Source organism: Arvicanthis niloticus, chromosome 20, assembly GCF_011762505.2.
Source record: "Arvicanthis niloticus isolate mArvNil1 chromosome 20, mArvNil1.pat.X, whole genome shotgun sequence".
Lineage (NCBI taxonomy): Eukaryota > Metazoa > Chordata > Mammalia > Rodentia > Muridae > Arvicanthis > Arvicanthis niloticus.
In genome coordinates this window covers 35857889-35882782 of record NC_047677.1, presented here as the reverse complement: position 1 = coordinate 35882782, position 24894 = coordinate 35857889, and the positions used below count along the sequence as shown (strand labels likewise).

General features: G+C 44.8%; 1 protein-coding gene across 2 annotated transcripts in view; it reads left to right on the top strand.

The window, feature by feature from the left end:
• Positions 1–23236, top strand: part of Bicc1 (BicC family RNA binding protein 1) — a 252100-nt gene extending 228864 nt beyond the window's left edge. Inside the window, exons 15-22 of one of the 2 annotated variants that reach the window (XM_034524084.2) lie at positions 1704–1869; positions 4819–4858; positions 5228–5382; positions 10893–11049; positions 13925–14085; positions 15374–15473; positions 18192–18270; positions 20657–20798. In XM_034524084.2, the coding sequence (XP_034379975.1) occupies positions 1704–1869; positions 4819–4858; positions 5228–5382; positions 10893–11049; positions 13925–14085; positions 15374–15473; positions 18192–18247 (835 nt within the window). In that variant the 3' untranslated portion in view covers positions 18248–18270; positions 20657–20798. Of the gene's footprint in view, positions 1–1703; positions 1870–4818; positions 4859–5227; positions 5383–10892; positions 11050–13924; positions 14086–15373; positions 15474–18191; positions 18271–20656 lie in introns of both variants that reach the window. The other variant, XM_034524083.2, reaches the window with a different exon arrangement.
• The last annotated feature ends 1658 nt before the right edge of the window (positions 23237–24894 follow it).

Sequence of the window (24894 nt, the reverse complement as noted above, 5' to 3'; positions counted from 1 at the left end):
AATTTAAGATGCCATCCCCTTTCCACATTTCCCCTCCCTAGAACACCCCTGTCCCATGCCCCCCTTTCCTTTTTGCTTTTATACGATTTTTTAAAAATGTTAATCAAAGGATTTATAAGTTTGGTAATGCTCAATCAGAAGTGTAACCCAATACCCAACCTAGATATAAAAACTATCTTTGACTGGTGGAGACATGTGAACATCTGCCTCCATGCCCCCTCTCTCTTTCTTTCTCTCATCACCTAGCTTCTCCTCTTCTTCATCTTCTCTCCTTGTTCCATCTCTTCCTCTCAGTACTCCTTCCCACTTAGCTCCTCCTACATATCACTCTTCCTGTTAAAGTAAAACTTTTCTCTCAAAATACAATTAGAGCATACTTATTCCTAATTGTACCAGTGAGGTACAAGATAGTCCTAATACCCAGTCCATCATTCTGTTGACTAACCAGAACCTCTGTCATCTCTTCTAACTAAAACACTTACTTTTGATCCTGGCTTTTTGGCTTTAGAATGAATGTCAGCTGAAGACCATCTACTCAGATCTTTTCTCTCAAAGTAAATAGCCAGGATTGGTTATGAGACTATAGGTCTTCAACCCCATCAGAAATCCAGAATGACTGAGTTAACTGAAGTTATGGGAAGCACTAAGCATAGCTTCTAAAACTTAGCCAATTTATAGAGACCGCTGAACACCTGAAAAGCCCCTATACTACCGAACGTTGGAGCATCAAATCTTCAGCCTTCTGGCCCAGAATCATCTGACAGACCTTAGTGATGCAGGATTATTAAGGGCTGCCTTCTGAATCTTTTTCCTTTTCTCTCACCTGGATGGAGCCCCAGGCCTCCTGCCCTGGCTCCTTGACCTTTTTCTCACCAGTGTGGCCTGCCCTTTCTTTGGCTCCAATGATTCTCTTAGCTGGACCAGCCCTGCCTCACTGTGATTTAAACAGCCCCAGTGATTTGATCCTGGACCCCTTCCTCTGCATTCTGCCCCCTGAGTAGCCACTCTCCTGGCTTTTGGTCCTAGGGAACTTGAAAAGCTCCTTCATTTCCAGGTCACATGTCTTCTGTCAACATCTGTCAGGCAAAGCTTATTGAGCATGTCTTATCTTCTGATATAGGAAGAGAACAGGTGATTGATTATAATTGAACAAAGCAGCTTTTTTTTTTTTTTTTTTTTTTTTTTTTTTTGGCTTGAGGTGCATCCTGATTCATCAGGAGCTTGCTATTTTTCCTCTTAACCAGTGTCACATGCACCCCCACACATGCAATATCTGTCATCTGTCTATCTTCTGGCTTCCTCAGGCTGTGCTCAAATTTTGCATAAATCCTTGATATCTGGTTGATGTACAAACATCAGAAATCTTATCCGTGTATCTATTTCCCCATATACCACAAGCAGAATACCATTTGGATTGACTATAATGTAGGTGCCTTCGTATTGAAAAGCAGTTTTAACCTATAGTTTGAGACCCAGAGTCACCCTAGAGCAATGACCATGGATAAGGTCTTTTCTCAGGCATCCAGTGGGGAGATAGCAACACCTTTGTCTCAGTGTTGCCATGCCTTGGCATTGCTCTGCTGATTGAATGACATGTGAAGGCAGGTGATGGCTGAAGCACAGGCAATGAGCATGCACACGGGAACCATGCAGTCTTGTCAGTATGTGAGGTGGAGCAGTGAATTCCCAACTCTCTTTCACAGCACCACTGACAGATTCCTCTCAGACCCCGAACTGAGCACCACAGAAAGTCCTCTGGCTGACAAGAAGGCCCCGGGAAGCGAGCGTGCAGCTGAGAGGGCAGCAGCTGCCCAGCAGAACTCGGAAAGGGCCCGCCTGGCCTCGCAGCCAACATATGTGCACATGCAGGTAACGTAGGTGCATCTTCAGTCATCCAGGGCAGGTGCTGGGCTGGGCATGGAGGAAGCAGAGACTGTTCATGAGCTGTGGAGAAGCTAGCATGTCCCCCTATGACCTGGTCAGTGTGACACTCAAACAATTATGCAAGAGTTCAGATTGGGTTTTGCTGTGAATGTTAAGAATGAAATGTAGGGTCTAGATTAAGGAAAAGTGATTCTTTGATTCTTCGTACTAGTTAAAAAAAAATGGTGATTTGTGTTGTTACATTTCAAGCAAATGATGCTTGTCCGTTACATGAAGCATTAGAGACTCGTAAGAGATGGTGTTTCTCCTGGACAAGCAGATCTGATTTTCTTCTGTAGTCTTGGAAATAGAGATAGTAGATTTCGTGCCATTTTAAAACGGTTCTGAGAAGAGTGTGGAATTTGAGTTCTGTGGGAGAGGATGACAACCGTGTGGTTTAAATGTCCGTGGTGGCTCCAGACATCTTCCTCAGCCAGCCCTGCCTGATCATCATCTTCATAGCATGACTCAGAACAGCTTACTCAGCAGGAGATTCGGTATCTTTCCTCGTCAAGCAGGGCACTGAACACGGTCGGGGGGGAACCACCTGAAAGAGAGAATGGGGAAACAGGCGAATGCAAAGGATGATGGCTTGTCTATAGTCTGATCAAACTGCCGATTTTAATTTTTTCACACAGGGGTTATATACACATAGAGGCAGGATGTAGGGAAGGGGATGATGCAGGAGCATAGGTGTTCTCAGGGGGAAATACAGATATCTTCCAGAACAGTGTTGGCTGGTGAAGAAGCAGGGAACGGGTCACTCTGACTCTGTCTATGATTCATTTGTTCTTATCTAAGCTGGCACCCTCCACCAAGGCTACCTATCCACAAGACCTGTGACTATCTGTTCCCATCCTGGCTAATATTTTCCACTAAGGCTGCCTGTTTACAAGATCTGTAGCTATCTGTTCTAGGGTCAGTGTTTTCCCACAGAGACCAAGACTTTGTGTTAGCAGGCATGTATGGCTGACTTAGGCCTATGGCTGATTTTAGGCCTTCAGTGTATAAGCAAGGTTGCTCCTGACAATATCTCATCTTCATCTGGCTCATGTGTGAGAAGCAAAGATTTAGTGCTTTGTGGGGGGGGGATGTAACACACACATAAACATTTTGCTTTCTACACATTACCTGGAAGGAGCATCTGCCTTGAAATGAATTCTCTCTCTCCATCCCTGCCACCTCTGAAACCATCACAAAACCCCAGAAATACAAATAAATAACCAACCTGCTGTGTTAAATTAATTCATAGAATTTCACTACACTAATTTCATTCCAGTGTGAATGAATCCTTCTGGTTGTTGTTGTTTTTTAATCCTTTGTATTTGAACATTTACATGACTCTTGAGGTGGCTAGAATACAAAGCTTTCATAATACATCAGTGTTTTAAAAATAAAAAGTTCACTTTATGACCCCAGTGTCGTCTTATGGTTGTTCTTTTCTTTGGTCTCATATTTGGATCCCTGTGAGTAAATTTTATGGAGGTTTTTTTGTGGGTCGGATCCCAGCATTCTTGCGGTAACTCTCTAACTAGATGTGTTTATGCCATTAGTGGAAAACTGTGACCATTAGTGGAAATCTGTGAGAGTTGCTAGTGAGCTTTGGCACACTGAAGACTTGCCTCTTTCTATGGCTGAAAACAGTAGCCATCTCTCCATCAGCTTAGGGCAATGGCCTCTCTAGCACTTTTTTTTTTTTTTTTTTTTTTTTTTTTAACAAATCTCTCTTCCGCGGTCCTCCAGAGGCTGTTGGTTGTTTAGGCTCGGGGTGAGTTCTGATACATTGTGTCCTTCACAGAGCTCAGCACACTTTAGGCTCCAGATGAGTTCTGATACATTGTACCCTTCACAGATCTCAGCACTGTCAATGTTTTCCCACATCTTGCCCCTAAGAATTAAACTTGATCGTTAACTTCCAGTTCAAGGTTAAGTTGTCCCCCTTCCCACAAAATGTCATAAAACAGTGTCATCTAAAAACCAGGCTCTCTGAAGTACCACCGCGTTCACAGAGCTACTGTGTGTGCTGGGCCGCTGGTGTTTATCATCTGGCCCAAGGTTATTCTTAGCTCCTTGCACCCTCTTCCGTGTTCTGTTCCAGTCTGCGATTTCCTGGGAACGTTATATATGCTGGTACAGCCTTTTGGGAGATGAGCCAAAGAGCTCTTGCGTGTAGCTTCTTGATCTTTGTGGTAGGTCTTTAAATCAAGTCTTATCTGTTCTCTAAACTGGGGAGGTAGGACTGGGTTAGCATCTGGGATGTAGCTATGCAGCCGTAGCTTTCTTCAGAAAGGTCTGCCCTGGTTTCTGCCTAGTTAGCTGTTCAGTGTTCTTAGCATGGACATGTGGTCCTCTTCTCTGTGCAATACCAGGGTATGTATGTTTAATCTTACTCCATCCTTAGTATCCAAAGCTAAATCATTGCAGTTATCTAATGTCAAAAGCTAAGGCTTTTGCAGTGTGGTTGATAACTTCCTGTGTGGTCTTAGTATCATCCTAGTAACCATCTTTCTTACCTCTGTAAAGAAGGATTCTGAGACAGAAGGAGAAACAACCTTTGCTTGAAGCCATTTTGTGACATATTCCTTTGATGCTTGTGCAACTATTAGGCTCTTTACGTTTGCATACAATCCTGATGTGGAAGACACTCTTGAGAAAGAGGATTTACTTTGATTGTGTAGGGAAACTCCCTTCTCTTGACACTGACTTCAAGTTAGATAAAAGTAGATTATTCCAGTTGGTGTTGAAGAAGTGTTTAAGTGCATTACACTGGTGTTCTATGTTTGTGGTCCCATGATGCAGAGCTTAGCTGATGGTCCAAGCAGAGTCAGGAGTTATTGGTGGGCTGCTTGGGAAATGGCGACAAAGCCATTCATTCTCTCTGTATTTCTTTTTCAGGCATTTGACTATGAGCAGAAAAAACTATTAGCCACCAAAGGTAAGTGACCAAGGAGTGTTTTCTACCTCTGTCTTTCAGTACATCTTCATTTTAAAGTTCCCTAGGTGATTTGGGGAGAAAAAAAAAAAAGAAAGAAAATGGTGCTTATAAAAAGAAACCCAAAATATATGAATTCATGATGCACGGATTCTGCTGGAGATAAAATGTATCTTGTGAGATACATGAGCATAATTAAGGAGTCCTGCAGCCTTTCCACAGTTATTTTTTCACTGGATAAAATGTTTTATTCTTAGGCCTTTCATGTTAAGAAATAATGTTAAGCTATAACTTTTTCATAGCTTGAGGAAAGCTTGCTCCCCATCAGAATTACATTAAATACACATCTGCTTTCTATTCTGTTTTCCAAAGCGATGTTAAAGAAGCCAGTGGTGACTGAGGTCAGGACGCCTACGAATACATGGAGTGGCCTGGGGTTCTCGAAGTCCATGCCAGCGGAAACCATCAAGGAGCTAAGGAGAGCCAACCATGTGTCCTATAAGCCCACGATGACAACCGCCTATGAGGTACATGGTTATCCACTGGCCCATTTCCCCCAGAACAGCTAGTTCCCTCCTGTCCCTGCTCTTTAGGGACAGAATGGCTTGGCCCCCTCTCTGTTTTTGTGAACTTGTGTAACATGGATGTAATCTCGCAATGTAGACTTTCTCTCTCCCTTCCAAGTTGTTAATCTATATGTTTGATGGGAATTTAAATTTGGGAGTATGTTTTTGTTGGATGGAGGGTATCCTACATGATAGAGTGGGGCTAAGATCAAGCAAAGAGCAGCTGCAGTGTTTCATAAAAGCTCACAAAGAGACCTTTTGTCCGAGAGTATTACTATCAAGCCACCATAGGGGAAAAGGCAAGTAGTCAATAAAAACAGATTTTCAACTCGGAGTTAACTTCAGTACGTTGAGATATGCCAGGAACTCAGCAGGAAGCATCTATCTCAAGCAGCGGTTCCAACATTCTTATGTTTCCCAGATGTTGGCTGTGCAGCTCCACGGCAAGGCTAGAATCTGGTGGTGTTTGCGTGTGGAGGAAGGTCCCGAACTCCATCCTCCTGGCCAGGCTTCACGTGACTCTGAGCAGACCCTGTCCTTCTGAGAATGTCAGACTTTGGCCTTAGGGAGTGGGGGGGTCTGGCCAACTCGCCCACAGAGAAGCTGGGAGATTGCAGCCAGTGGGTGGGTAAGAATGATTAAACCAGGCACCATCAGTCTCTGTCAGCCCTGCTGACTTTGAATGTGCTGGCTGCCGGTTTCAGAATTATTAGTCTAAATAGTAGGATCTGTAGACGGAGTTCCTTTCTCAACCTGTCTTCATTGTAGTAAGATTGTTGCCGGGTACAAGGCAAAAGAAAATACTTTTAATTTTTTTTTTTTTTTTTTTTATCTCGCTTGAGCAAGGGAAGAAGAAAGCATTATTGAATAGTCTCCCCCAGAGAATTCCATTGTCAGGGTTACAGTAGCCACCCGGCAGGCTATATTTAAGATTCAAGTAGCCTTTAGCAGCAGGAATATGGGGACCATTATGTGGCACTTTGGGGCTGTAGGCATCCACTCCCCCTTCAGGCTATTGGAGCTCTGAGAGGAAATAGCATCCTCTTTTGTTAGCAGAAGAATTAAGCTAACGCTGAGACTTAGCCCTGCATCCTGCAGTCAGTGGTCTGCCTCCCTTGCCTCTGCTTTCCGCAGAGTAGAGCATGGGCTTGTCAACCACCATTCTGTAGGTTCTGAAATGAAACATTTAACTTCAGAAATGCCCTTCACTTCCCCACTTGGAGCCTGACGTTATAGCAAGTTGGGAATTATGCATAATGCAGAGGTCAGGTGCAGAGCTTCTGAGAGCTGATAAATCCCACCTGTTGTGTGTATAGATTTGGTGAGGCTTCGTTATTCTCTATCAACTTGAGTTTTCTATGGGGTTGTGTTGTCGGGTACCTAGTCATAGTAGGAAGCTGCTATTAGTTCTGCTGGAGGACAGTGTCCACAGGAAAAGCCAGGCATCCGAAGGTTGAGACTGTCTTCCTCATTGGAGGAAGTAACTAACCATTCAAGCCGTCCATGGTTTTTGTGACACTTTCAGGGTGTTACGTGGACGCATAGCATATTAGTGATAGTGATCTCCAACTGGATTCACTTACTTCTTTTGTGCTTTACATGGTACGAGTTCATGGATAAATTCATACAGTCCCCACAAATTTCTAGTTTGAAAAGAGGCTCCCAGAGTGGGTGCGTCTTCACCAAGACATAGGCCCGTAAACTCGAGAGAAAGACTTGACTTCATTTCACAGAATGGACTAGAACATCTCCTTAATGAGTTAACTCAAGGAGTGCATAGGGAAAGACGAATTGATTGATGTAGAGCCGTGTGACGTGGATCTCAGAGAGAGAGAGAGAGAGAGAGAGAGAGAGAGAGAGAGAGGCAGAGACAGAGACAGACAGACAGAGACAGACAGACAGACAGACAGACATAATGTTAATCACTCAGAAGGAGAAAGCTCTCCAAGTTCTCATATGGTCATATGGTCATAGGGACAGAGTGGCTTGAATGTGTTTTGGGTATGGCCACAGTTGGATACCAGAGATGCAAGAAAACACTGCTGTAAGGGAGGTTCAGTGCTGAAACACTAATGACGTTTTTGGCCAAAACAAACACGGGACCTTGAAATGCCTTCTCCTCTTGCACTTACCCCGGGTTAGACAGATGACTTTCTGGGGTGTGGAAATGTACAGGGCCTCTGTCTAGTAGCCAACCTTCTCCTGTGTCTTTTTGTTGTTGTTTTAACTGACTTGGGCTAGGCTGCTCCACTTCCTTGGATGATTTAGTCAGTCCACTTGTGCAAGCAGTGACAGTGAGCATGGAGCACAGGGAAGCCCCACATCATCTGCTTCTTACCATTGCCTGTAGGAATGCCGGCAGAGGTAGACGCTGGCTTTCCTTAGGAGTGATGCTCTGTACTTGCCTCAAGGACCAGGTATTTTCTTCATAAAGAGAGAGGGTCCACATGCAACATTACTGAGTTTTCTATGGCAGCAGCTCCCCAGGGAGGCAAGCCTCTCTTCTTTTCTCTGTAATCGCTCAAAAGGATTAAAACAGGAAAGATTGAGACTGCCTTCCATGAATGAAGGCTGTTGGGGAAGGATCTCAGAAATAATAGTGGGCAGCTCCTATTGAGAGAATGAGAGAGTGAGCGAGAAGGGATGGATGGATGGATGGATGGATGGATGGATGGATGGATGGATGGAAAGATAGACAGATAAGAGAGTGAAGAAGAAGGGATGGGGAGAGATGGGTGGGTAGGTAGGTGAATGGAAGGATGGATGGATGGATGGATGGATTATGGATGGACAGGCAGATGAGAGATGGGGAGAGATAGATGGGTGGGTAGATGGACAGACAGACAGATAAAAGATAGGGAAAGATAGATGGGTGGGTAGATGGACAGACAGATAGATAAAAGATAGGGAAAGATAGATGGGTGGGTAGATGGACAGACAGATAGATAAAAGATAGGGAAAGATAGATGGGTGGGTAGATGGACAGACAGATAGATAAAAGATAGGGAAAGATGGGATGAGATGGATGGAGCTAGATGATAGATAGACAGACAGGCAGACAGATAGATGATAGATAGATGATAGAGTATCCAGATGTCTGCCATGTTTAAATTGTAGGGTGACTAGAAATGCCCTCACCTTTTTTATTTTTTTTTACTCTTATTATAAAGAAAAGCAAAGAGAGCATGTTATAGCCCGTGAGCTGCAGCAGCCCTGGCTCCCAGTGTCCCAGTGGCCGAGTGCTCCCCTGCCCACTGTGTGCCAGGTGCCTCCGTTTAGACTGCAGGATGCTTGCTTGGCATGAGAACTAGATCCTTTGAGTTCTGTACTCTGAGTTATTTAGAAGCTGGAGTTGAGCAATTCTTTCAAGTAATTACCCTGTCCTCCCTAGAAGTTCTTTAGATAAGAGGCAGGCACTTTCCACCTTTTATTTTCCTGCCTGCTTGGTGTTATAGTGGATCATCAAAAAAGCAAACAAGGCAGCTTTGAACTGAGCCTCAAAGGCATCTGGCATTTTTCCATTTTCTTTCTGCGGTCTACGTCTTGAAAGCGCAGGGGTCACCTATTCTCCAAAGCAAATCAAAGCATGAGTTGGGAACCACGGGTGGTTTTCAACTTCCCCAACACTAAGTAAGGAAGAGGGCCTGATAATGTTTAATCTCACATACCTCAATGTGCAGGCAGACTGCCCAGTGGACATTTTAGATCTGCTAGTGGAATAGCAGGAATCGCCGCCATCTTTGGAGGTCTGCCATTTGCGTGTGACTTGGATCAGTCTGCCAGGCCAGTGGTGAGGGACACTCGGATGTCGAGCTGTAGGATGCTAGCAACTCCTCAGGGCTGCAGCCTCTGCCAGAATTCACTGGTTGTTGGCCCTCGCTACTCTGAGGTTTATCTTGGTTTAGGATATGAAAGATATTTTCACTGGAAAATCTAGGGTTTTTTTTTCCTCTATCTTAGAAGCCATAATTTCCCAGTAGGATTGCCCTGAAAAGCAAAGGCATCCTCACTGATGCAGGAAAGGGAATCTTCGAATGTGACTCAGCATCTCTGAGACCATCTGGTGGTGCACTGCCTTGTACACATTAGTGTGCTGCTTTAGACAGTGCTGCCTTCTGGTGGGAAAGAAACAGCATGAGCAAGAAGGAAGTGGGCACTCAGATTCCTAGTCTGTAACTAGCAAAGGCTGCCTGGACCTTAGGAACAGATGACAGGCATTCTGGGACATGTACATGACAAAATAGGGCCAATGTCACAGGATCCTGGGAAAGAGCATGGAGTCCAAGGAGTGATTGGCATGGCCATTCTGACATCAGAACTCACTGGAGAGGTCTGAGAGCAGAATGTGGGGTGGGTCATGGGGCATCAGAGATGAGGTTCTAGCAAGGACAATTTAGGCACACACTCAAAGAAGCACCTCCGCCTCCAGTTAAGCACAGCAGAAGTTCAAGAATTTACCGGGGAAGCATAGATTGTTTCTGATATGGTGGTTTAAAATACTAGCTGTCATGGTTTGAATATGTTTGGCCTAGGGAGTGGCACTTTTTGGAGGTGTGGCCTTGTGGGAGGAAGTGTGTCACTGTGGGCATGGGTTTTAAGACCCTCATCCTAGCTGCCTGGAAGTGAGTCTCCTCATTGCAGCCTCCAGATGAAGATGTAGAACTCTCAGCTCCTCCTGTACCATGCCTGCCTGGATGCTGCCATGTTCCCACCTTGATCATAATGAACTGAACCTCTGAACCTGTAAGCCAGACTCAATTAAATGTTGTTCTTATAAGAGTTGCCTTGGTCATAGTATCTGTGTTCATAGTAGTAAAGCCCTAAGACACTAGCCTTGTTTTATGTGCTGGATTACAGAGGGAGGCAGTAAGACTAGCAATGTGAAGAGACACCATGACCAAGGCAACTCTTATAAAGGACAACATTTCATTGGGGCTGGCTTACAGGTTCAGAGGTTCAGTCCATTATTATCATGGTAGGAAGCCTGGCAGCATCCAGGCAGACCTGATGCTAGAGAAGGAGCTGGGAGTTCTACATCCTGTTCTGAAGACAAAGAAGAGAAGACTGGCTTCCAGGCAGCTAGGAGCAAGGTCTCTCAAAACCCACCACCCCCGCAGTGCCACACTTCCAACAAGGCCACACCTCTTCCAACAAAGCCACACCTCCTAATAGTACCACTCCTTGGGCCAAGCCTATTCAAACCACCACACTCAACCATGACATTTTGAAACTATAAGGATTCTTTTCACTGGGGACTCTGTGGGCATCTGAAGAGTCAGGTCTCATTGGGGAGGACATTCCTCTTTCTGCATTTGTCTTTGGTACCTTCCTGAGAATGGGTGTGCCCCAGCTGCTTACAAAAAAAGTCATTGTGCTGGTATTGTTTGCATTTATTTTATCCACTTTTCCCTCCCACTCTGAGAAGTCCACTTTGTTGAACTCTTCCTTCCCTTGGCTTGGACTCTTCACAGGGCTCCTCATTGTCCCTCTCAAGGTCCAGCAGTCGAGAGCACCTGGCAAGTGGGAGCGAGTCCGACAACTGGAGAGACCGAAATGGAATAGGCCCCATGGGTCACGGCGAATTCTCGGCACCGATCGGCAGCCCCAAGCGCAAGCAGAACAAATCGAGTGAGCTTGATTTCCGGTTACACTTTCAGGTGTCAGCCTAGACGCCTTTCCTGAGAGAATGAGGTGTGAAGTGCTTGGTCTGAGTCACGTGTAGCCTCTTTCCAAAGACTTCCTGGTTCCTCCCTCTCAGCGGGTTTTGTCACTGGCGTCCACTCTGATGCTTGCCATCCCCAAAATGCCATTGTTTACTGACACGACCTACCCTGTAGGATTTGAGTTTTACGAGTTATAAGCATACCTAAAGCACGTTTATTGAGAACCGTGCATCAGGCCGTGTCTTACACCTAGCAGGTGATTGTTCTGTAGACATCTGTGGAGGGAATAACGTAAGCGTGCACACACTCACACGCCTCCATATAGTGAGGAAGAGACGGGAACATATGAAAGCACTTGAGTAAGGTATGATCAAAGTAGCACACTAGACAAACAAAGAAAAGGCTAGCTATTAAAGGTGAAAACAGGACTTTTAACTTAAATCTTAAATTTTGGAATGTCGTACTTGAGTGTTGTTGCTATATCATTTTCTCCTCTCCCTCCCGTGCCTTCCTGACTCCCTCTTTGAGCAGCTATGGGTTGCCTGCAGCTTTTTAGCTGGGGGTAGGACCTTGTGAGATTTCCCCAATTGGCATGGGCCTGTCAACTGATTTTGTCATTATGCAGATCCTGTTTGGGCAGGATGGATTAGCATGAACAGAAAAATTACTCCAGACAAAAGATAGCACAGTGACCATGAAGTGTGTTGACAATGCCTGTTTATTCAGGGTTCTAGAAGAACTGGGAATTCCAAAAATGTAACATCGGGATATCTGAAGGCATCGTAGATGAGTGCAGTGGACCTCGTAGCCTATGGTTGTGGTTAATCAAGGTGGCCGGGTAGTCAGGTGTATCCAACTTGAAGACGAGCCGTGGTCTTTACCAAGTCTTAAATCAGAAAGAGAGGTCAGGTCAACTCTTCTCCCTGATGAACTATTTATAGCTGGAGACTTCATCAGATACTGTCTGATTCTCTAAACACCCACAGTGCTGTCAGCCCAGAGGCAGGCTGCTGTTCCACGAAGGGTTTGGGATGTAGGTGTGTTTACCTTGTAGCAGTTGGCTTTGAATTCCTCCTTTCCTTCAGCTAACATTAGATACTTACACCGGCTGTACTAAGTTGTTGAATTAAAAGTTAGGTTAAGATGAGCTTGCCGAGAAAAGGGGCCATAGGGGTGGGGGTGGGGGATTAGTGGAGCCCAATTGTCTGACTTTCTTCAGGAAATTGTAAAAGTTGGGGTGGGGTTTAAAAGCAGGCACAGGAACTATCAACAGCTAACACGAACATACCAAGGATCCACACAAAGTTATGGGCCATTATAAATATTTCTGTTTTTCAAATGTCTGTTTAAATTTTTATGAATATGTTTTACTTGGCCCAGATCTACAGTGTATATATATAATACTGGTCCAGCATTTTAATTCTCACAAGAATGGGCTTGGCTGCTTTTTCTTTATACCCTGGGTCTTAGCCTCAAAGTTTCTTCCTTCTTAGCATCCTCTGTTTATACCACTTGCTCAACTGTAGATTTTGGTAGCACTCCTTTGCTCTCCGGGAAGGTAAGTTCATCACTTGGACGGCAATTTATATGATCACCCTGTGGTTAACTTGCACCCACTCAAAGGCAGTGGTCCCCGAGGGGCTGCCAGGATATGGTTTTATAGCACCCTTGAAATACCCTTTGGGGTGGGGGGAGGCTTCTGCCTTAACTCCAAATGATGGCCCAAGGAGCTTATTTTAGATGCTAGTTTGGGATTCCTTCCTGTTCTTCCCATAAGAAAAACCACTTGTTTTCCAAAAGAAATGTTAATGAATGACTGGCCTTTGAAGATGTTGGAGAGAGCTGCTTAGTTTGCATGGGGGAAATGGGAGGATGCGATCTGTGACTTGGGAAACCCATGCAAAGCAGGCCCTGAGGTTTCCTTGCTACAGAGAGAGCTTCGGAGTGGCCCACATGGATCTGTCTGGCCTGGAGGAGCATCATCTCTCTCTCTCTCTCTCTCTCTCTCTCTCTCTCTCTCTCTCTCTCTCTGTCAAAATCCCTCTTAGGGACACATCCTTGCTATGAGAGGATGTGGATCTTCAACAACACAGGCGGAAGACAAGCATGGCCACACACCTCCGCTAAGACCCTCTGAAGTAGCATGCTTGGGTTCTTGGTACGGTTCTGTGGTCCTTCCGCTGGTCCAGATTGTCAGTTGGTCTGGGAACTGGCAATCAGATCGTTTGCAGAGCCAAGACAGTTCTCCATATTGCTCTGTTAGCAGTCTTCCCAGGAAACACATTTGCTCTGTTGTAAATTAAATCCAGGCACCTCTGCCTCACCGTTGCAGATGGTACCCACTCAGGAGATGCCCAGTTTGATGGACTTGATGCCCAGATGCATTCTTCAAGGCAATGGAATGTGTGCACCGTAGCATCACACAATTCCTCTGAGTGAGGAGGAGGCACAGGTTGAGGGACAGAGAGCCACCTGCTCTCCAAAGGGAGCCTGGACCTCTGGTCACTTCCTGTTCCTTTACCATGTCCCAGAGTTCCCTTCTGGCTTTTCATTGGACTCTCATCAAATCTATAAAGAGCAAACGCTCAGGGAAAACACACAGCACGTAATTATTAAGAGCAGAGGCACCTGTACTGACTATCTGCCTCACGAGTGTAACCTCGAAACGGCAAGAGCCTCCCAACAGCAGTGAACGGCTCATCCTGTGGTAACAGATTACCACACTCCTCCAGCCTGCGCTCAGCTCAGCTGAGCAATGAAATCTGAAATGCTTAGTGATTAAGACTTTTAATTAAAGCACCTTCTCCTGTGGCCCTGACTGCCTCTCCTTTGCCTTCCAGGAGAGCATTACCTAAGCAGCAGCAACTACATGGACTGCATCTCCTCGCTGACTGGAAGCAATGGCTGCAACCTGAACAGCTGCTTCAAAGGTTCTGATCTCCCCGAGCTTTTCAGCAAGCTGGGCCTGGGCAAATACACAGATGTCTTCCAGCAGCAAGAGGTCGGCCAGCCCGAGTCTTCCGGGGTGTCTTTGTTTTGGGTTGTGGGTGCGGTGACCTCCAGAAGAAAGCCGCTCGTTGACCTGTGGTTGTTCTTTCATTTTAGGTCAGGTCTTAGCTTTGTTCAAGGTGCTGAGGAAAATTTTGTGGTATCATTTCTTATTTGGTATGGCATGAAAAAGAAGAGAAGTAGAGTAGGGTTTGCAAAAAAAAAAGCACCTCAACCATCCTTCAGCATTTTAGCCGAGGGAGCACGCTTGGGGTATGGATGCAGGGGGATTGGGGTCACAGCTCCCCTGAGGTCAGCATGGAGTCTTATCATTCCCATCTGCAGTCATAAATGATGTGTACCAGAACCTGCAGGGCACATCACCGCCTGTTGCCAGAGCTGGATGTTAGTACGGGGGTGGGGGGGGGTGGCGATAAGAGCCCTAAGAGCCCTGCTCTTGAGCTGTTCTCTCTGACACTTTGTTGCTAAAGCCACAGGACACAGCTGTGCTATTATACAGCAAATTATGTACCGTTCTTGAGATAGTCTTCTGTGTTCAGTGACTGAGGACTTGATTCTCATGCACAGTTGTATACAACACAGTGGGAGAGAACATCTTGGGTACCCTTTGGTTCCTTCCTTCAACCGAAAGCTAACAGACATTCCCATTGGTATCTTGCAGTAATCAAAAGCTGACAAACCTTCTGTCCCCTGGACAGATCCATATCCTTCTTTCTTATCAGGCCACGAATGTGGCACAGTATTTGTATTGTTTTGTTTTAAGCATGGCTGCCAAGAGGCTCAGAGCTCAGTTTATCTTGGTAATGTCAAGTTGTGGGCTTAGCCTGTCTCCTGTTAACAATTATTTTCAGCTCATCAGCTCATCAATGTGTGTCTGTTTGTGGGTTTGTTTGTTTGTTTTTTAAGATGTTATTTGCTGGGGATGAGTGTTTTCCTCAATGTATATATGTCTGTGTACCATGTGTGTGAGGTACCCACAGAAGACAGAGTTGGACATCAGCTATCCTAGGACTGCAGTTACAGACAGTTGTAAGCTACCATGCAGAAGCTGGGAATTGAACCAGGTTCCTTTGGAAGAGCACGACCTGTGCTCTTAACTGCCATCTCTCCAGCCCCAGCCACCCATTACCTAATTTTTTTGGCCCTCAAGTTGGTACCACCACCATTGGTATTAGGAAGTAGATGGAGTTGACAAACTGATATAATAACGGGTCGATTCTATGGGGTCAAGAGACATGTACTTAACCGACTTGGCCATAGCTTGTTTCTGTCTTCCACAGATTGATCTTCAGACATTCCTCACCCTCACAGACCAAGATTTGAAGGAGCTGGGAATCACAACCTTTGGTGCCCGGAGGAAGATGCTGCTGGCAATTTCAGGTGAATATGTTGAACTTGTATTTTAAAATCTGAAAAGCCCTCTGCCAGGGGCCTCAGTATGTAGGGCGGGTTCTGTCCATCAGCTACTCAGTCCTCTGACATCTCAGTGGCTATGATGCAGTTGGGGTGGGGTTTCTCCTGCCAACCCTTAACCAATGCTGAGAACACCTTCCTACATACACAAGGCCCTGCCTGAAGTCTGCCTGGGCAATACCATTCCTTATAATAGAACTCCTCAGAAAGATGTAGCCAAGATTGACCCATACAGAACATGAGACAGGGTGAGCAATTGAATTCTTTTAAGTTGTTGTGATAAACAAGTTACTCAATTGGTGGGTAATTATTCTTGATTGAATGCAGTGTTCAAATGCATATGCCCTTGAATGCCAGGGTCATCACCCTGAGAGTAAATGAACCCTCATGGTGTTTCTTGGCTGGATTATCAGACTTAATGCCTTATGATTTTTTTTTCTAACATTTTAGCAGAATTTGAGTCATAGGTGGAAGAAAACTAATAATATCAGCATCCCTAGTCTGCCCTGTGGGTGGGCTGTTTGCATTTTCATTTAGCAAGTACTTTGTACGTACTCAATGGGTGCCACGCAGGTGACGTCAGGATGGTGCGCACATACGTCAGGGCGCCTCAAAAGTGTCCACAGGAGAGCAAGAAGTCTTTTCAGCAGTGCTCTTGAATGCCAAGTTCATGTGTGCCTGACCCTTGAAAAGACAGTGTCACTAAATAAAGGCAGAAGCCAAGCTTTCTTTGCTGGCGGGGGGCGGGGGGGGGGGAGAGACTGTGACTTTGCAGGGCTGGGCCAGTGTGAGGGGAACAGTTGCATCTGGCTGGTGAATATCCTTTCCAGACAGTGTCCGCTAATCAAATTGGAAAATGCAATTCAAAAAACCTTAGTGATTGGCCATTTCATTTGGCAGCATTACCAGACCCACATGCTCCTAGAAAATCTTTGCTTATGCCTTAGACTCCTCCATAGTAGCGTCTGTGCATAGAAGCTTCAGGTCTCTACATTTACCCAGTGGGGTGGGGGTGGGGCACCAGCCTGTTTTAACGGTGTTCAGGTGGATGTGTAATTCCTGATTAGTTAGGAGCTCATCACAGTACGTGTGAGGGTAACAGTGGATTCAGACAGGACACTTGGGCTCTGCCAGGCCTAGTCATTGACCCTTGAGTCTGGGCCAGTCTCCAAATCTCTCTTGGTTTTTGGCTTGTCGTGAATGTGGACTGTGGTGGAGATTGTGTGGCTCACCTTCCATTACCCAGAGCTGTCCTCTTGTGAAATCCATCACCAGGCTTGATGAAAACAGAAAGCTAGAGAATCAGGGAATACTCTTAGCCAGCCGTTCCAAACCCTTGTCTGTTCCTTTGGCCATTTTAGTAATACGATTGCTTTGTTCACTGTGATTTCATAGAACCTAACCATAGAGTGTTATTCTTAAGACTCTCACGTTAGATACTCCCAGTCTTTCGTTGCTTTTCAAGCAAAACTGAGGTGCTGCTTGGTATTTGCCTAAGTCACATGCTTATGGATACAGGCCAGCCCTTCTATACAGAGAACTATCTACCCCAGCACTCGCCGCAGAGGACAGCTCCCAGACATTTTCACAGGTGGTAGGTGGGTCATCAGGAAGCTTTCCTCTGGAATACGGCAATGTCCCTAAGTCTAGGTTTGGGAAAATGTGGAGTAAGACAGATGGGGTTTTGAATCCTCTATTTTTCTGATTGTCCACTGTCTTAACCAGGGTTTCCATTGTTGTGAACAGACACCATGACCAAGACAACTCTTACAAATGAAAACATTTAACTGGGGCTGGCTTATAGGTTCAGAGGTTTAGTCCATTATCATCAAGGCGGGAACATGGCAGCATCCAGGCAGACATGGGGCTGGAGGCTCTGAAAGTTCTACATCTTAATCCAAAGGCAGACAGGAGAAGACTGTCTTCCATGTGAAGGGCCTCAAGTATGTCACTCCCACTGTGACATACTTCCTCCAACAAGACCACACCTCCTAATAGTGCCATCTCTTGGGCTAAGCGTATACAGACCACCACATCCACGTTAGTGTGTTCCTCTGAGGTCAGTGTGTGTGTGTTGGAGACCATCTCTCCTGATGGGCTCACAGGTTCTCTTGCCTTTAAAAAAGGGAATTAGGTGCCAAGGGACTGCTCCACACACCACGGGGTCTTTGATCACACTCGAGGATGGTTTGCCTTTACTACGCTGAATGCATTTGCTGGAACCAAATAAATCACTTTCTTTGCAAGTTGTAATGTTGTTGTTAGGAAATGCTTCATCAAAAAGATGCTTCTCCCAATCACAACCCTCAAGCATTCTACCCCAGATGGATGTAGGTTGGCTGGGCAGCCCAGACTCATGCTTGTCTTCCGATTAGATGATTCACCGAAGACTCCTCTGTAGAACTGTGCAGAGTGTTTAATTTGTCCTTGGAACACAAGGTTTTATCTTGGGGGCAGAAAGCCTGCATTCTAAAACCATAGGAACTGAACCTGAGATGTAGAGGTACATCCAAGAATAGATCTGACTTTTTTTTTTTTTGTCTTTTAAATCAGAAGATTCTGAGACTAGCTTAATAACTGGTTAGCTATCTGGACAGACTCAGTGAGAGGCACGTTAGCGTCCTGTTGACAAGCCTCCCACCACAGCCTCAGGTAGATCTAACATCTCCCGACCTATTCTTTTAGTTTGTGACTCTGTTCAGATCCGCAACAAGATCCTGAGAGCTGCCAGGATTGTGTGAACCTTGGAATTTCAAAGAAAAAGGTTGGTATTTTTCTGAAACAAACAAACAAAAACCAAAAAAACCCCAAACAAACAAACAAACAAAAACCCTATCCCCCTTAGGGTTTCCAAGACAAAAAAAAAAAATTGACTAGAGAGAGGAGCTTTTGTTTTCATCTTAAAAATAACTAAGACCCTAAAATATCATCAGTAGAACTTGCCCTGACAACCTGTCTTAGGCAGGTTTGGTTTTTTGTTTTGTTTTGTTTTCTGAGCCTCACGTGTTTACTCTTTTAGAAATATACCTCTGTGGACAGCCTGATAGCCCCCCAATGATCATTGTAATCTTTCAGATGGCTAGCTGATGGGACCTTTGAAAAACAGCAGAAAATTGCTTCATTGGTCTTTATTGTTTTTATGTGCTCCTTGCGCATGCTCCTCTGCCAGGGAAGAATGTCCAGCCGCTTTCAGTACTTTCTCTTCTCTGGTAATATGGGAACAAACTGCCAAGTTCCTACCTTAGCCCGATGAGAAAAAAAAACAGGGAGACCAAAGATGGTCTTCTCTTAGTTTGCCTTTAAGTCCCATCTTGAATCTGAATTTTGAAGTTCTGTGTTTGCAAGCTTTTAAAATAAGACACAAATCACTCAGCTTCTTACAAGGAATGCAAGATTCTTTAGTGACAGAAACAACAGCCATGTCACCTGTGTGCCAGTGTGTGCTCTGTTCATAGAGATACCTTATCTCTTCACAGATTTTAAACTATTCTTACAATTCATGAATGGATTGGGTATACTGCGGTACAAAGTAAGATGATAAACTCTGTCACAGGTCGTACCTTAAGTGGTGATGTCTCTGGTGGCATTTCCCACTACCACAAGGCCTTAGTTATCTATGGTCACGAAACCCGGTGTTCACTGGACCCTTGCATCAGACAGGTGGGAACTCGGCTCTGCACTGTATCGGTGTGCCAGCAAGGGACATCAACTTTTGAAAAACCACGTTTTCTTATCTATAAAGTAGAGAAATACTCATGTTATCTGCCCTGTAGGGAAGACCTGATCAAAGTGAAGTTATTCTAAGTTTATCTGTCATCACTTCTAAGGCAACAATAGTTTCTTTCCTCTAAGAACAGTGTGTTAACAAAGAGAGGTATCTCCAAGGTTGACTTGAGCCTTACATGGCAGACACATTCTGAAAACAGGGGAACTGTTAGGGCGTGCAGAGTACCTTCCAGTACTCAGCAGACAGGAGTATGGCTGACTGTCTGGTGGTCCTTACCCACCCAGCTCATCCCATCCGAGACCCAACTGTTTTCTCATCTTAAGACTCCCCAGAGCTCCCATGGCTCACAGTGTGACTGCAGAATTCCAAAGACGATGTATGTAGAGGGAATGAATGCTACAAAACTGAGTTCTGAACAGATATGAGGTGTTGAATCTCCTGCCCAAGTCCACTGAACACAGACATCTTCAAGCAAGTCAGTTTTACGCCCTCCTGATTATTCAAAGTTGAGCAAATTAGAGAGATTGACATTTGGTCCTTAGGAGAAATCCTAAGTTCCTGTCTCAGAATTCCCTTGACATGTCTTCCTAGAGTGCTTTCTGGTGACACCAGGGTCTGTCAAACAGGGTGGATGCCTAGTCACATATTGCCTGCAACGGATAGCTGTTTGCCTTCCTGTTGGGTTCTGTACCGCCATGTGAAAAATCATCAGATACATTTCCTAAATACTCGGGATCCTTTGAGATCAAAGAAGGATATTTTATTTTTCCCTGACAATTTAGATTTCGGTATTGCTTTTTAAGTATTCATTTTCTAAGTGGGTAAAGCACTCCTGTTCAAAGCTCTCCTTTGTGGATAACTGGTTGCCATTTGGAAAGCCCAGGCTTGGTGTGTTGGTGTGATTGTTGGGTGTGATTGTTGGGTGGTGGCTTAATTCTCTCCTGGGCAGCCTTCAGGCACAGGAATCCCTCTCCATGTCTTATTTACCTGCCTTCAGTTATTTTCTGTGTTTGACATGGAGTGGTGTGTGTGTGTGTGTGTGTGTGTGTGTGTGTGTGTGATTTATCTTCTCATGCTAAAATTATACATGTGCCTCTGTGCCTATGACATTTGGGCCTAACAAAACTATCTAAGATGGCTAGAGATTTCTGAGCATGGCGCTTCCCTGGGTTTTACAAACCATAACAAACACCATTTGCCCCGGTTTCCTAGGCGAGCAGTCAGTGCCTCTCACACAGCAGGCTGTGTGATGTTCAGAAATGCTCTATTAACTAGAATGTCTACCTTCTGCCACCGACAGGGCTTTCCCCCACAAAACCCACTACCACCATCCTCTGAGCTCCGGAAAGCGCTCTCCTTAAGCAGAGCACCTCTCAATGACCTGCTAACAGTGAGCTCTTTCTCTCTTTTATTCTTTTCCTAGAGCTAAGTAAAAATCGGAGAAAACTGTTTGAACCACCAAATGCATCCTGCACCTCCTTCCTGGAAGGCGGAGCCAGTGGGAGGCTACCCCGACAGTATCACTCAGACATTGCCAGCGTCAGTGGCCGCTGGTAGCGGTACCTTCCGGACACGCACCTGCTATCTGCAAAGGTGGACACGATCTATTGGACAGTTTTCACTGCACTCGTCTGTCCTTGCCACTCTGGATGTCTGGTATCAGGACTGAAGTGTTGAATTCGCACCCATACTTCATGGTAAAAAAAAAAGAAGAAGAAGAAGAAGAAGAGGAAGACAAGAGAAGTGTCTCATGTTCTCATGTCGCCGTAAAAACACCAAAGGGGAAAATGCTATTTTAAAAACTGGCAATTGGACAGAATTTGCAAAGTGAGGGATAGGGCTTTGTTTCTTTCTATTTACCTATATTACATATGCACTGACTTTTTTTTTTTTCTTGGTACCTAAAAATGAAGGAGAGTTTTGACATCTGGGATGCCAGAAAAACTTAGAAGTTATTTTGTTGGCTTGAACTGTCTTGGTGTTTGGGGATTTGAAAAAATAATAATAATCAAAGTATAATTTTCTGCTTTATAATAATGACTGAGGCCTTCCCGCACTTTATACGGTCTAGTTGCTCCTCCTGTGGAATCTGTCTCTCATCTCTGTGTTTCTGGTATTGGTACACTTTCGTTTTTTTCCCCGGCTTCAGCACAGGTGTATTTGAAATGGTACTGGACTTTACATAGTTCCCATGCAGAATTTTCTGTGCTGTTGGGAAAATGTGAGCCACTTGGCTCTGGACCAAATTCAGTTCATTTGTGTCAACATCTTAGGAACCCTGGGCCGTGACTGCCCGTCCACTGGCCAGGTACAAAAGACAGACCAAATGGACTTGGCAATACTAACTCTTCGCAGTTGGCGTAGGTAGCTGCTGTCTGTATTGCTAAATTTCAATGGCTGTCTGAAGGCCAAGGGGCTGGTCTTTTAGTATACTGCCACTAAAGGACATTTATTTATATCAAACTTTTATTTTTAGATATTATAAGCATACAGTAGATAACTGATGAGATTGATATTTTCTAGAGATTTATGGTAGAGGTTGAAGCTGCATTCATAACTGGAGCCCTAGGTTGTCACTTTATTTAAAAAGACAAGCAACCATTTGACGAGACAGCATTGCTGCCATTATGGAGAGAAGAGGCCCCGCCTCCTTACCCAGTAGCTCCACCCCCTGTGGGGTCATGGAACTTTCCCCAAAGTGCCTTTGTCTGCTTGGAGTCAACTTGGATCAGTTGGAAACATAGAAAGGGTCCAGGGGGACAGCTTACCCAAGAGCTAAATTCTGAAGGGGGAGGGGGAAAAAGGGCTTTTTAAATGGCCAGATTTATTGTTACAATCATATACTGTGAAAGTCCAAGAGATTAGCGAACATTATTTCCTCTTTGCAGACAATATGAAGGTTTTCAGTCCAATGAAGAAAACCACTCAAGTGCCTTTCTCTCTTCAGAGCTATATTCTTACCAAATGTATACAGTTTTTTTTTTTGTGGGGGGGGGGAGGGACTTTTCCCATAGGACATGTTGTCAGTTATCTTTAGTGATGTGTTTATGTTAATATGTTAAGGCTTTCTGTGTGAAATAAATCCCTTCCTCCTGTTCTTGATAGAGAAGAGTTGGAGGAGTGTGCACACAGCTGGGTGCCTGTACAAATTCAAGGTATGAAATACTTGCCTAGTGTTTTCTTCCGAGGCTAACTCTGGTCACTAAAGAACTGAAGCAGTTTTTACATGTAGAAAAGTTTTCACTTTAAAAACATTGGCTACCTGGAAGCGCAGACAGTGACAACGAGCTTGCCACAGCGGTAATATCTACCTGGTATCAATCTCAGCCTGACCGCATAAGGATACAGAATTGAATTGCTTCCCTGTGCAAGCATGGTGTGGCCATCCCGTGCCCACGTGCCCAGATGACTGCCCGAGGCTCATCACATACCCAGTTGACCACCTCAAAGGGAATACTCAGTTCGCCAAATTTTGTTGTTTCTTTCATTAAAGAAAAAGTCACTGGGGGCTCACTGTGGACTCTGCCATGCATTTGCTAAAGGGCGGAGAGGAACCAAATATTCAATAGTAAGCTGGTTTAGGTTGTATACACAGTGCTTTAATTTCACACCAAAGGGAAACTGTCCACTCCAACTTGATTAAATAGGGAGGCTAAGAAATAATTAAAAACACTGGAAGGTTTTTCTCCCTTTCTTTTGATGCAGCAAAGGGAATATGACACCAGGGCCTACAGAGTTGTTGGTGTTCTTTGCCGTGCACGGAATATTTGGGGTTGTTCGAAGTAATGTTAACTTTTAGCCAACCTGTCTGTTCTCATGATTGGTGATCTGTAAATATGGAGCAGACCTGGATTGTATTTCATGGGGGGGGGGGGGGATTCTCATCACTTTTTAAAAACCCGTGAGATGGGATCAGCATTGAAAGTGGGGATTTTTTTTCTAAAGTAATCATTACATGAGAAATAAATTTATATAACCCCTTTTTATTGCTTTCTACATGGAATGTGTCTCTTTTGTTCTTTCTTTAAAATCTTTCCACATATTCTCTGTCTCTGTCTCCAGCAGAGTGTGAATGTGTCCTCAGCAGAGTTGAGTCTCTGTCCCCTCTCCTCTCACCATCAACAGGAAGCTAACTGACTTTATTTTAGAACAGTGAATTTGAGAGTAGTGATTGGTCCTTTTCCCTGTCACCAGCCATCGGCATGTACAGGAAGAGTGACAGCAGAGTAGGTTTGTTGTTTTTCTTTTGTTCTTTAATAAAGACTCAGGTGAGACCACTCAAGTGGGTTCCATGCTCAGCTGGGCTGAGTCTGACCCTGATTTCCTTACAAAGACTGTTCATCTGTCCAATGGTCTATGAGTACCTTGACCTGAGATTCGAACCAGCCGCATTCTCAAACTGAGATTGGAACTCTGTTACTGATCCTGAGATGTGGCTAAATATTTAAGAAACCCTAGTCTTTTGTGCCCTTACAGCCTCGGGAATATCTCCACATGAATTTTCTGTCAGCCATTCTTGGTAATTGTTTTGAGAAAAAAGGTTCTTTGTATGACTGAAACCTTACGAGTAGCTCAATGAACAAATCACCACCCATTCATTGTTGATGCATATAGAATTTCTTATATAGGCTATATATGTGGCATCCCATAGTCGAGGCCCAGTAATGAATGAAATAGAACCTCTTGGGCTGGCAAAATGGCTCAGTAGGTAAAGGTGCCTGCTACCAAGACTTATGTCCTGAGCTCAGTTCCCTAGTTGACTCCTACAGGTTGTCATTTGACCACTACATACAAGTGTTATGTCATGTGTGTTCTTCCTACACTAAATAAATAGGTGGGTGGTTGGATGGATGGATGGATGGATGGATAGATGGGTAGGTGGGTGGATGGATGGGTGGGTAGATGGATAGATAGGTGGATGGATGAAAGGATGGGTGGGTAGATGGATAGATGGAGACATGGATTGATGGATGAGTAGATGGGTATGTTAAAAAAGAGAATGAAACACATCCCCATGTCCTCCATAAGCTGGCTTCTAAATGGAGAAATGGAGCTGAGTATGTATCACATGACATTGTTTGGAGAGATCCAAACGCCTCTTTATTCCAGATGAAGACGGTGCCTACAGACCAAAAAGGACTGCAGCTAACTTCAGCTTGTGAACCAGTGAGGTCACTAGGGCTACTGACAGGAACTCAGGTGACTCAAGGACAGCTTCATCACTAGTTAGCACCACCCACAGGACAGTTAGCTCAGGGGGCAGCCATACCGCTGAACAGGTTTCAGCCCCAGACAACATTTATCTCCTGTATGCTCTAGCTGCCCTAAGATGATGAACAACAGAGCAGGATGGAATGGTGATTAGAGACTCCGTTGAGGGGTTTGGAATCCCCATCAGGGCAAGATTGTCAAGGACCCCATTATCATACACATCAGCTGTCAACTATGCCACTCTCCTTCTTTTGCCAAGTCTTCTGTGGGACATCATAGCCAGTCTGCTTCATGATGGAAGATGGCCATATCACCCCAGAACAAACCCCTGCCTTACAACACTGTGGACTATCTCTACCTTTCCACATGAGCCTCTGTAAGTGTCCCAGGGGAGAGCTGTCTGGAGCTGTATAGAGGTTCAGTTTTTAATAAAACTGTTGAGGGTGTCCA